Source organism: Cololabis saira, chromosome 5 (assembly GCF_033807715.1).
Source record: "Cololabis saira isolate AMF1-May2022 chromosome 5, fColSai1.1, whole genome shotgun sequence".
Taxonomy (NCBI): Eukaryota; Metazoa; Chordata; class Actinopteri; order Beloniformes; family Belonidae; genus Cololabis; species Cololabis saira.
The window spans coordinates 9539968-9552221 of record NC_084591.1 but is presented as its reverse complement, the minus strand read 5'-3'; the positions used below and the strand labels follow the sequence as shown (position 1 = coordinate 9552221).

Sequence of the window (12254 nt, the reverse complement as noted above, 5' to 3'; positions counted from 1 at the left end):
ATCCATCCATCCATCCATCCATCCATCTTCCATCCATCCATCCATCTTCCATCATCCATCCATCCATCCATCCATCCATCCATCCATCCATCCATCATCCATCCATCCATATTCCATCATCCATCCATCCATCCATCCATCCATCTTCCATCATCCATCCATCCATCCATCCATCCATCCATCCATCCATCCATCATCCATCCATCATCCATCCATCATCCATCCATCCATCATCCATCATCCTCACCTGAGCAGAACTGGGTCTGTCATGAGGACTTTCCCTCAGACATTCCTTCATCAGAGTCTGGAATCCCGGCCAGGCTGAGCAGCCGTAGTGTTTCACCGGATCTGCAGGAGGACGGACACGTTTGACCCGGCACTCAGGGACCAGACCAGAACCAGTTCAGTAACAGAACTGACTGACTGAGTCCGACCCGGTTGCATCTCACAGTTAGTGCGTTTACATGGGAAGTTTAATTCCTCTTTAATTCAAAATTAAAGTTAAATCCAATTTAAAACGAGTAAAAATTACCTCGAATTAAAATGGCCATTCCGAATTAAACTTAATTCCGAAGTAAGTGGCTGGTTTATTCCGATTTTAAATCAGAATAGAATAATTCCGCGATCATGTAAACACTCATTCCTCTTTAAATTAATTCTGGTCTTTCTTTCTGCTCGTTCCCTCGCCCGTCTGTCTCCATGGCGCTTATATTCCGTGCTGGGCTTGTTTTCTAAACAAAGTTTCAAGATGGCAGCACGCAGTAAACGGTGGTCAAGAGCAGAGACGATTTATTTAATAAATAGCTTGGAGGACCTGGAAATAATTAAAAGAACAGATGGAAACAGGAAACAAAAAAATTGTGAGCTTTTCAAAGTTGTAGCGGCTAAGTTTGTTTTTCTTCCGGTAGTTTAACTTCCGGTCCGCCCCCCTATCCAATCAGAACCTTCCCAACCCCCAGACCTGTAGAGGAATTGGATAAAGCTGATCAAACGTGTTTTCCATGTAAACCTTAATTCGGAATTACTATTTCCATGTAAACTCAAAGGAAAATGGTTTAATTCTGAATTATTTAATTCGGAATAATGAATTCCGAATTAAACATCATGTAAACATGGCCATTCAGACACATTGCAGCTTTTGTTAAATTGACATTCCATGTGTTTTCAATGCAGCGCACGACTTTGGCCACGCGACCTGCCGGATCTCGGTTCTGGTGGTTCTGGCGGGTCGCGGTTCTGGCCAGTCGCCGGTTACCTGGCAGCTTCCCCTGCACGGCGATCTCGTCGAACTCGCTGGGGAACTTCATGCCGTCGGAGATCCGCTCACCGCCCGTCAGCAGGTCGTACAGCAGCAGCCCCAGCGAGAACACGTCGGCCTGCTGGTCGTAGATCACGTTACCGCGGGCCACTTCCGGGGCCCGGAACCCTGCCGGGACACAGAACCGGGTCACAATACCGGGGTCACACGGGTCACTCCTAGTCCTGCTCAGATCCTGGACCCCATCGGACCTGGTGCTCATGGAAAATCCACTATGTCCTCAGTCTGTTTTCTATTATTTGTATTTAGTTGTAAGTGCGTCTTCCTCTCACGTGGGGTTCCACAGGGTTCCGTACCGGGCCCCCTTCTTTTCTAGGTTTCTAGGTCTACGTGCTTCCTCCTGGATCCAAACTCTATATCATTTTATTAAATTCTAATGATAAAATTGGACTTTGTTGGCACCCCCCGTTTATTTATTCACTCTTTGAGGCAAATATGAGCCTTCGGTTTTAATTTTATGCGGCTTTCAATGTTATGAAACAAAATAGATGCAATAACTTTCAAATAACTACCGAGTACGAAGCTTGAAGAGAAGTTGCTGAAGTTTTTCTTTGTAAAGTCTCTTTTTGCCGTCTGTTTTTTTTTTACCGGTGGCTCAGAATCTGCTACGTCTTTTTTTAATACGATCCATCATCGTCTACTTCTCCTTTTCTTCTTCTTCTTTGTGTTTCTGTGCTTCTTCCTTGTTTTTTTTATTTAACATTATTGCAATTTCAAGCGGTAACTTTAACTTTGTAAGTTAATGAGTGTTCCCCCAACAGCTTTCTGCAAATATTTCATAATAAAAGCATTTCAAAGAACCGAAGGGGGGTTAAACGCTGAACCAGTGATTCTCAACTGGGGCTTCGCTGACCCCTAGTGGCCTGTGGTGTAACTGCAAGGGTCCGTGAGTCCGTGATAATAAAATATTAATTTCAGATTCTCTGACATTTATAGAATAAATTATTGTTTTATGCAAACATGACCAAGACCTGTAAGTGTAATTCGTTGTATTTTAATGAGAAATCTTGCACCCGTCTGCATTGTTGAAGTTACTGCCCGACACAGCTAATACCAACGCAACGCGATCTATATCCTTTTCAAATTAAGAGCCCCCATTTCAGAATATCAGTCACTTTTAAACGGTCCCTGTTGGCCCCGCCCCTCTCCGACCCGGCTTCAGAGGGTTTGCCCCCCTGTCCCTACAGCCGGCGGTACCTGAGCCCAGGTGAGTACTGACCCGGCGTGCCCTCGGAGCTGCGGACCCCCATGCTGCAGCAGTACTGCGCGATGCCGTAGTCCGTGATCTTGGCGATGACCTCGGCGTCCGTCTTCAGGTTGAACAGCAGCACGTTGTGCGGCTTCAGGTCCCGGTAGATGATCATGGCCGAGTGCAGGTACCTGAGCAGACACGGCAGACTTTAATCACCTGCAGTGATCGGCTCCGGTTCTGACCCTGTTCTATTGATTTTTGCTACCCTATCAAAAGATGCTACCTAATGGTTTTCTACCTTTTGCAGAGCTACAATTTTACTGTGTTTTACTCCCTAGCCCATGCCCTTTTCCCCTAAGTGGTCCTTGTCACTTGCCAGGCCGTCATTGTAAATAAGAATGTGTTCTTAATGACCTGCCTGGTTAAATAAAGGCCAATGACTGAATGAATATCAAATAAAGTGATGGAATTGTTTTTTTTTTCTCTTTATCGTATAATGTTCAAGTGTAATGCAATTCATGTCATGGGTAGTGTATTTTGAAGGATCAAATACTCAACATCCCATATTATCCATTTTAAATCAATATTTCAGGGGTAGCATAATTTGATAGTCCAGTAATATCCAATCAAATAATGCTCCTGTCACTTAATGCATTCAGGTAAGATACTAATCACCTCACTGCCACTGCAGGATGAATGTCAGCATACTTTTGTAATCACTATTTTTGGAATAATAATACGTATAGAATAATAAGAAATAAAAGTAAAGGCACACAAAGAAACACATTGTCTCAATTTCTTGTTTCAAAAAACATTTAAAACAGTAGCTGAACAGAGTACGGAAGTGTAGTGCTGCCACCCCAGAAAAAGAAAAAATATCAGTATCACGTTATAACGTGAATAGTTTGTATATTGTAATAACGTGATAATTTATTGTTCTAACAATAAACTTTTCACGTTATAACGTGTTTCTGCGAAAGGAATCAGTTTATGGAACAATCTGAATAAAGAAAACAAAGAATCCAAATCAAACATTACATTCAAACAACAATTAAAGCCTGTATGTTAAGGAAATATAATAAAATATGTTAATTAAGTTTGATTGACATACGCATAGACGACGGTAATTTTATTTTATTTTAGTTTTTTATTCACTTAGTTGTTTTTTTTTTTTATTTTTAATTTATGTTATTTGTGAAGTTATTTCTTGGAAAAGGGGCAGATCAGATAAGATTCTTCTTCTTTCTGCTCCCTTTTCATTCACAATTTAAGAACATTTGTATTTGTATTGAATTGTTTTATTTTTTGAGTGAAATAAAGAATAAAATGAAAATGAATGAAACGAAATGATACTGATATTTTTTTCCTTTTCTGGGGTGGCAGCACTACGCAACAAAATCTAGCATCACAATATTTTTCAGCGTGGACTGAAGGGATGCAAGAAATGATGGGCAATCAAACTTTGAAAATCGACTGTGCGCAGAAACACAAAGTAGCAGTTCTGGACGGGGGCATGGATGGACAGAACAGCGGTTCCGGCTCGGTTCCGGCTCGGTTCCGGCCCGGTTCCGGTTCCCACCTGAGTCCGTCGGCCACCTGCAGGGCGATCCGGTGCTGCAGCTTCTGGTTCAGACTCCCGTTCTCGTGCTCGAACAGCGAGTCCAGCGAGCCGCGCAGCGCCAGCTCCATCACCAGCACCTGCGGAGCCGAGCCGGCCGCCAGCAGCCCCACCAGGCTGGGGTGGCGGAGGCGGCCCAGCACCGCCAGCTCCTGCCGGGCCGGAGGGGGAGAGGTTAAGCCTGGTTCAGTTCTAGTTTTAGTTTGGTCTTTGGGTCCAGCTATCATTTCAGTTTTTATTAGTTTTAGTCACGTTCATTCTCCTTTTAGTCGTGTTAAGTTTCAGTCGACTAAAAGTCTGAGCATGTTAGTCTTATTTCAGTCAGAATTGTCCAGGACCATTTTAGTCTAGTTTTTATTCGTCTGATATTGCATTATATATTTAATTATCGTTATCGTCACATGACCAGCATGTTCGTTGCGTCTCGTTTTCCTCAGGTGATAAAGGTTCGTTGACGAAGATATTTAGTCCTAATTTTTGTTGACGAAAGCAACTTTGGATGGATGGATGGATGGATGGATGGATGGATGAATTGTTGTTTCTGTCAGCCTGTTTCAGTTTTATTTTCAGTCTAGTCTCTGGGTCCAGCTGTCATTCTAGTTTTTCTCAGTTTTAGTCACGTTCATTCTCCTTTTAGTCGTGTCAAGTTTCAGTCGACTAAAAGTCTGAGCATTTTAGTCTAGTTTTAGTCAAAGATTGTATTTAGCCAAACCCATTTTACAATTCAAACAACTTTATCTTATTATTATATTATTGTTACCTTATAGACTCAAGAATACATTCATTCCAGATACAGAAGACTCTAAATTGAATTTACAACATATTCATTTTTCCGCATTTCTCCACATCTTTTTCTTTTTCGACGACACATTGGGTTTTCTTTTCCACGTCTATGTAGGAAAGTGGATCCAAAGATCTAAAGACTAAACCAGAGGAAACTACTTAAAACATGGACATTAAGGATCTTTGTTAGAAAATTTCGTCTGGTTTTGGTCAACGAAAATGAAGACCCATTTTAGCAGAGCTTTTATTTTGTAATTTACATTTTAGTCTGGTTTTTATTCCTCTACGATATTGCATTATATATTTAATTATCGTTATCGTTACATGACCACCATTTTTGTTGCATCTTGTCTCGTTTTCCTCAGGTGATAAAGATTCGTTGACAACGATATTTAGTCATAATTTTCATTGACGAAAGCAACTTTAGCTTTAACACAATGCCAAGAGGGAAAGACATCAGCAGCGGTCTTAGAGACGCAACTGCTGCTACACGACGATCTGGAAACGGTTGTTTTGCAATTCAATGATGTGAAACGATTTAGAACAGCCGTCAGTCTTCCGCTGCGGTCTGGGACCTGGACACGGAGACAAATACAAGGACGTCTGGAAGCTAAAGTTGGTCATGTGACCGGACGATGATGACTTTTAATGTGCACTTAGACCCAAATCAATCAAAGAAAAGCAGGATTAGGGTACCAGGGGCACCAGTCTGGGTAGCAGGGGCACCAGGAGTACCAGGGGCCAGAGGTGTCAAGTAACGAAGTACAAATACTTCGTTACCTTACTTTAGTAGAAATTTTGGTTATCTATACTTCACTGGAGTAATTATTTTTCAGACGACTTTTTACTTTTACTCCTTACATTTTCACGCAATTATCTGTACTTTTTACTTTTTGCTCCATCCGGATAGAGTGAATTTGGTTGTGGTTTTTTCAGATGTTCTTGTCCAGTTTTGTTCTTACATCCGTTCCCTCAGATTCCTGCAACTAAACTTGGATGTACATTCCAATAAAGGTTAGGATAAATGATAACATGCCTCTGAAGTTTGACTTTTTGCACCATTACAATACTTATAGGTAACTAGTCATCATATCTCCTGCTCTCTGAAACACATGTTAATGCTCAATAGTACACATATATGGTTCTTTAATATATTTGCATTATACTAAGATGCATTCATTTTCAATGGCTTTTGTCCTTAATGGCTTTTTTCCCCCTTACATTACTTTTACTTTTATACTTTAAGTAGTTTTGAAACCAGTACTTTTACTTGAGTAAAAAACTTGAGTTGATACTTCAACTTCTACAGGAGTATTTTTAAACTCTACTATCTATACTTCTACCTGAGTAATGAATGTTAATACTTTTGACACCTCTGCCAGGGGGCACCGGTCTGGGTACGGGACCGCCCAGGACACGGGGACCGGTACCTGTCTGAGGAGCCGGTGGATGTACAGCTCGGACGCGTGCTTGTTGAATATCTTCACGGCGACGTCCTCGTTCTTGTAGACGCCGCGGTAAACCGTCCCGAAGCCTCCGTCCCCTGGAAGACATCAGTTATGTTCAGGACCCAAACCTAACCCCCCCCACCCCGGTTCACCTCAGTTAAGAGTAAAGCCGTACCGAGCCGGTTCTCCTGCGTCAGCTCCACGTGAAGCTCCTCGCTGTCCAGCATCGTCCCGGCGGGCTGGTCGCTCAGAACCAGGTCCGGGGCGATCTGGGCGATGGGGAGGGTGCAGCGCGGATCCTCGGGGTGCCCCAGCAGGAAGTCTGGGACGAGCATCACGGAAGGTTAATGATCTATGGAGATCTATGGGGATCTAAGGGGATCTACGGGATCTACAGAGATTTACAGAGGTTTGCGGAGATCTACAGATATTTACGGGGATCTACGGAGATCTACAGGAATATAAGGAGATTTATGGAGATCTACAGGGATCTAATGAGATCTACTGATCTATGCGGGAATCCACTGAGATTTATGGGGATCTCAGGAGATCTATGTGATCTACTGAAATCTACGAAGATTAACAAAGATCTACGAGGATCTACGGAGATTTATGGAGATCTGCTGGGATATACAGGGATCTACAGAGATTTACAAGGATCTAAAGAGATCTACGGGGATCTACAAGGATCTACGGGGATCTATGAGATCTACCGAAATCTATGGGGATCAACAGAGATCTATGGGGATCTACTGAGATTTATGGAGCTCTACGGAGATTTACAGGGATCTAAGGAGATTTATGGGGATCTATGAGATCTACCGAAATCTACAGCGATTAACAGAGATCCACAGAGATCTATAGAGACCTACGGGGATCTACAGAGATCTGCAAAAATCTGCGGGAATCTACGGAGATCTAAGGGGATTTACGGAGATTTACATGGATCTACAGAGATCTACGGAGATCTACCAAAATCTACGGCAATAAACAGAGATGGACAGAAATGTACGGAGATCTAAGGGGATCTACGGAGATCTACGGAGATTTACCAAAATCTACTGCGATGAACAGAGATGGACAGAAATGTACGGAGATCTACTGGGATCTACGTGAATCTCCAGAGATCGTACCGTTCTCTGCGTAGTTGAAGAGGTCCTCCAGCAGAATCCTGCTCCAGTCCTGTCCGTCCTCAAAACTGTACAGCGCCCACTTCTTCAGCAGCGCCTCCCCGTTGCCGTGCACGTCGGTGTTGAGCAGACCCGGGAACCATTCCTCCAGCACGGAGTCGATGTGGTCCACCACCTGCCCCAGCAGGACCCGGCCTGGCGGTCCAGACACCAACCACAGCTGACATTTCCATGTGCACCACAGCTAACCAGCACGTTAAAACTAATTTAATTACAAAATGATCAAACCTGTGAGACTTAACATGACGCAGCTCAACTCCGGAAAGGGAGATGGAACTCTCATGAACTCGCCCCAAGAACCGTTGCCAAGGTAACAAACAGCAACCATCTTTTTAAATATAATAAAACCACCCTTAAAGAGTTAAATTGTGCCGTAGCTAACTGTGTTTTTAGCTGATATTAGTTCATCTATCTTTTTATTTTGTTTTCCTGCAGGACCACGATAACGTTTCGGATGCTAGTGACCAAAAGTAGCTACTCCTGAACAGATCCTAAGATCTTTGTACTCTCACTTACGGCTAAGGCCCTTCGTTGCTTCTTGAGATGTTTTGCTGCCATTAAAATGTTTACTTACTTTCAGCATTTGATGTTTTATGTGTGAGTAAAATAGCCGCTGATGCTTCATCCACTTTGCAGGAAATGATCCTGAACGATTTATCGTATTTGCGATAATATGGCGATATAAAATGCGATTTTGAAATCGCAATGTGAGCGATTATAACTGTCCCACTTTGAATCGGCGCACTGAAGTTAGTTTCTGAATCACAGCAAGACCCAAGAACCGTTCCAGAGCATTTTAAACCAGAACCAGACCTTAGACCAGAACCAGTCCAGAAGCTACAAGACTTAAACTGCTCAAACCAGGAATAAAGGTTCAATTTATTTTATTATTCGGTTTGTGAAACTCTTCAAATATTAAAATTGAACCGAGTTTTCAATATTAAATATTTTATAAAATATTTTACAAATATTGTATATTATAATTACTACGGAAGAGTATTAGGGCCAGGCAGGAGAAAAACAAAAATAATATTTTAGAGGAGGATTTTTTTTCTTTTCATTATACACTTCGAGAAAAAAGTCGAAAGGTCGAGAAAAAAGTCAAAATGTTGAGAGAAAAGTCGGGCCGCTCGGTGACGTAGTGAGTTAAGCAAGCAGCTCATATACTGAGGCTACAGTCCTCCTGCAGTGGTTCGAATCCCGGCCTGCGCACCTTTGCTGCATGTTATCCCCATTCTCTCTCTTTAAGATAAGATAAGATAAGATAAGATAAGATAAGATAAACCTTTAATAGTCCCACAGAGGGGAAATTTGCAGTTTACAGCAGCAAAGGGGATAGTGCAAAAACAAGAGGCAACAATAGAAAAAAGTAGTAACACAGTAATAATAATAACACACTATAAACACTATAAACAGTAAACTGGTATACAATAATAATAATAATAATAATAAGAAGAATAAAGATAAATAATAAGATATTAGTATATGAAAAAGATAACAGACGGATATTTACAGATGGATATATATATACATAATTGCACGTTGCAGTGAGTGAAAGATTGCACATTATTTCCCTTATGTACATTATTGTCAGGTTTGTATGTGGTCTACTGTGAGCAGTGCTGGTTGTGTAGTCTCACAGCTGCAGGGAGGAAGGACCTTCTGTAGCGTTCCTTCACACACCTAGGGTGAAGGAGCCTGTCGCTGAAGGAGCTCTCCAGCGCCCTTTACCCCCTCCTGTCTGCAACTTGAATACTTGAGGGCCATTAGAGCCACAAAAAATCTTCAAAAAAAAAAAGTCGAAATGTTGAGAATAATGTCGAAATTTTGAGAAAAAAGGCGAAATGTTGAGAAAAAAGGCGAATTGTCTTTACGATATTGATTTCAAACACATATCACACATATGCAGTTGCATAACTTCAGAAACGTACCCTTAACGTTCCACTCCAAGGATGTAAGTTAGTTAGTTAGTTACGGCTGCTGCTGCATATCTGTCAGTCGCTCTCCTAACTGGATTTGATGGGCCAGAGGAGACATTTCGACTTTATTCACGAAATTGTATTTCAACTTTATTCTCGAATATTCGACTTTATTCATGAAAGTTCGACTTTTTTCTCAAAATTGTATTTCAACATTAATCTCGACATTTCAACTTTTTTCTCAACATTTCGACTTTTTTCTCGAAGTGCACAATAAAAAAAAAAATATTCTCCTCTCAAATATTTTTCTCCTGCATGGCTCTAATACTCTTCCGTAGTTTACTGACTAGAGATAAAACAAATATTATAAATGATATAATAAATCATCCATTAGGTTTTATTGAAAAATAAGAATGAATTGCGGAATAAATCCCAACAACGGGGGGGGTGAAATACCTTTGCGTGAGGAGGGGACGGTGATCCTGACGAAGCTGGAGGGGCTCCCCTCCTCGGCGGCGGCCTCCACCAGGCAGTACGCCTCGGGGGACCAGCTCAGGTAGATGCCCCTCCTCCAGTAGATCCGGTTGGGTCGGAGGACTTTCTCTGGGGGGGGCAGGGGTGAGACGGGTTTTAAGTTAAAACCTTTAACGACCGTCGTCCCCCTCTAAGTCGTCCAACTCACCTCTCCCGTAGAGCAGGTAGGACGACACCTCCAGCAGGCGGCCGATCTGCCGGGACCAGAAGTCCATGGGGAAGTAGGGCATCTCGTAGAGTCGCACCGTCACCTCCGAGGTCTCGCAGTGGGGCAGCTCGATGACCGGCCTGTGTTTGGACAGACTGGGGGGGGGGGTTGGTTAGCAGTGTTGTGCTAGTTACTGAAAAACTAGTTATTGTTACTATTTACTTCATTAAAAAGTAACTCAGTTAGTAACTCAGTTACTTAGACCAAAAAGTGATGAGTTACTATGAAAAGTAACTTTTTAGTTATTAAAAAAAAAAACATTATTTAAAATGCTCCCATTAATGCCCTCTAGCCTTCATTTCAGCAGGTACTGCATGGATTTGCATTGTGCATCGTGTTCTGCATTCTAAACAGTCTCCTCGCTTCTTCACTTCCTGTGTCAATAACGTTGGTTGCTTAGCAACAAGCTGAGAACGGCCAATGAGCTTCAGCAGCAGCTGAAGAACAGGAGCCTTTGATGAATCGTTCATTACAGTCTCAAATATAACCAATGGGGGCATGTCGGTTTATAAGAATCTTTTTGCCCAGAAGAAAAATAGAGCGACAAAACGACCTCTAACTATGTTCTTCTCTCGGAAAAACACACCTGCACCGCGGCTTTAGAAGAAAAAGACGCTACAGTGCGGAGTCGGGATGCAGCGGCTCAGAAGAGCAGGGAAATACGTGTGAGGCGGTGCTGATCTCCGCAATTTGAAGCCTTGTATAAAATAAAAGGTCTCAGGGGTCCAGGTCCAAACCTACCTGCTGGGAACCAGCAGCTGGTCCTCGCCGAAGGGAAGAGCGATCTGGAACTTCTCCAGGAGCTTGAAGAACTGCACCAGGTGGCTCCTGGGAAAACAGCGGGTCTCGGACAGGAACCGCTCCACGACGGAGCGCTGGACGACTCCGCAGGGCTGCTCCGGGAGGCCGCAGCTCCTGAACGCCAGCTTCTGCAGAGACGGACATGTGACCGACCGAAGTCATATGAATAAGTAAATAAAACATATTTCAAATAAGAGCTTTCAGCTCCAAACATCAGCTCAACACAATATAAAGAGAGAAAAACATAAGCAGGGGTCTTTGGGCCCACCAAACCCAGGAATGGGATGAACGATTAATCGCATTTGCGATAATATCGTGATATTACATCACGATATAAAATCGCGATTTTTAAATCGCAAAGTGAGCGTTTAAAGGGGTCATTTCCTTTGTTTTATTTATCGATGGTCCCAAGAGAACAAGGAGGGTCTCCACAACAGCTAGGGAACTTGAGAAGTTCCTAGGAGCTACATCTCAGGCCTCAGAGCCTTTACCCTCAGGTTAGGTGCTCCAGTTAACGACGGCGCGATAAGGAAGCAAGAAAACATGTTGCTCAGGGGTCAAAACAGACCAGAAAAGGTCCTTCATGCACCAATCTCGTCTGTGATTTCAGCCCAAGAATCATCTTAGTCTCCAAAATGTATTCAAATGTCTTCAAGTCATATTTCAATTCAAAGCTTTCAGGTTTAAACATCAGCTCAACACAATAAAAAGAGAGAAAAACATAGGCAGGGTTCTTAGAGAAGCAGCTGTCGCCACCCACCAAACCTGGGAATCGGCTGAACGATTAATCGCATTTTCAATAATATCGTAATATTATATCACAATATAAAAATCGCGATATTATATCACAATATAAAAATCGCGATATTTTATCACAATATAAAATCGCGATTTCGAAATAGCAACGTGAGCGTTTAAACTGGTCATTTCATTTGTTTTATTTATTGATGGTCCCAAGAGAACCAGGAGGGTCTCCCCAACACCCAGGGAACCTGAGAAGGTCCTAGGAGCTGTGATCTAGCTGTGATTTAAATCCAAGAATCATCTTAGTCTCTGAAATGTATTCAAATGTCTTCAAGTCATGTGAATAAGTAAATACAATATAAAAATCGCGATATTATATCACAGTATAATATCGCAATATTTTATCATAATATAAAATCGCGATTTTGAAATAGCAACGTGAGCGTTTAAACTGGTCATTTCATTTGTTTTATTTATCGATGGTCCCAAGAGAACCAGG

General features: G+C 42.3%; 1 protein-coding gene across 3 annotated transcripts in view; it reads right to left on the bottom strand.

The window, feature by feature from the left end:
- The window catches only part of LOC133443720 (leucine-rich repeat serine/threonine-protein kinase 2-like), a 76719-nt gene that overhangs the window by 16839 nt on the left and 47626 nt on the right, over positions 1–12254 (bottom strand). For all 3 annotated transcript variants that reach the window (XM_061720899.1, XM_061720898.1, XM_061720900.1), the window contains 10 exons: positions 10952–11139; positions 10151–10305; positions 9925–10071; positions 7493–7684; positions 6535–6681; positions 6342–6454; positions 4090–4280; positions 2538–2698; positions 1256–1426; positions 248–348 (listed from right to left, as the gene is read on the bottom strand). In XM_061720899.1, the coding sequence (XP_061576883.1) occupies positions 248–348; positions 1256–1426; positions 2538–2698; positions 4090–4280; positions 6342–6454; positions 6535–6681; positions 7493–7684; positions 9925–10071; positions 10151–10305; positions 10952–11139 (1566 nt within the window). The remainder of the gene's footprint in view (positions 1–247; positions 349–1255; positions 1427–2537; positions 2699–4089; positions 4281–6341; positions 6455–6534; positions 6682–7492; positions 7685–9924; positions 10072–10150; positions 10306–10951; positions 11140–12254) is intronic.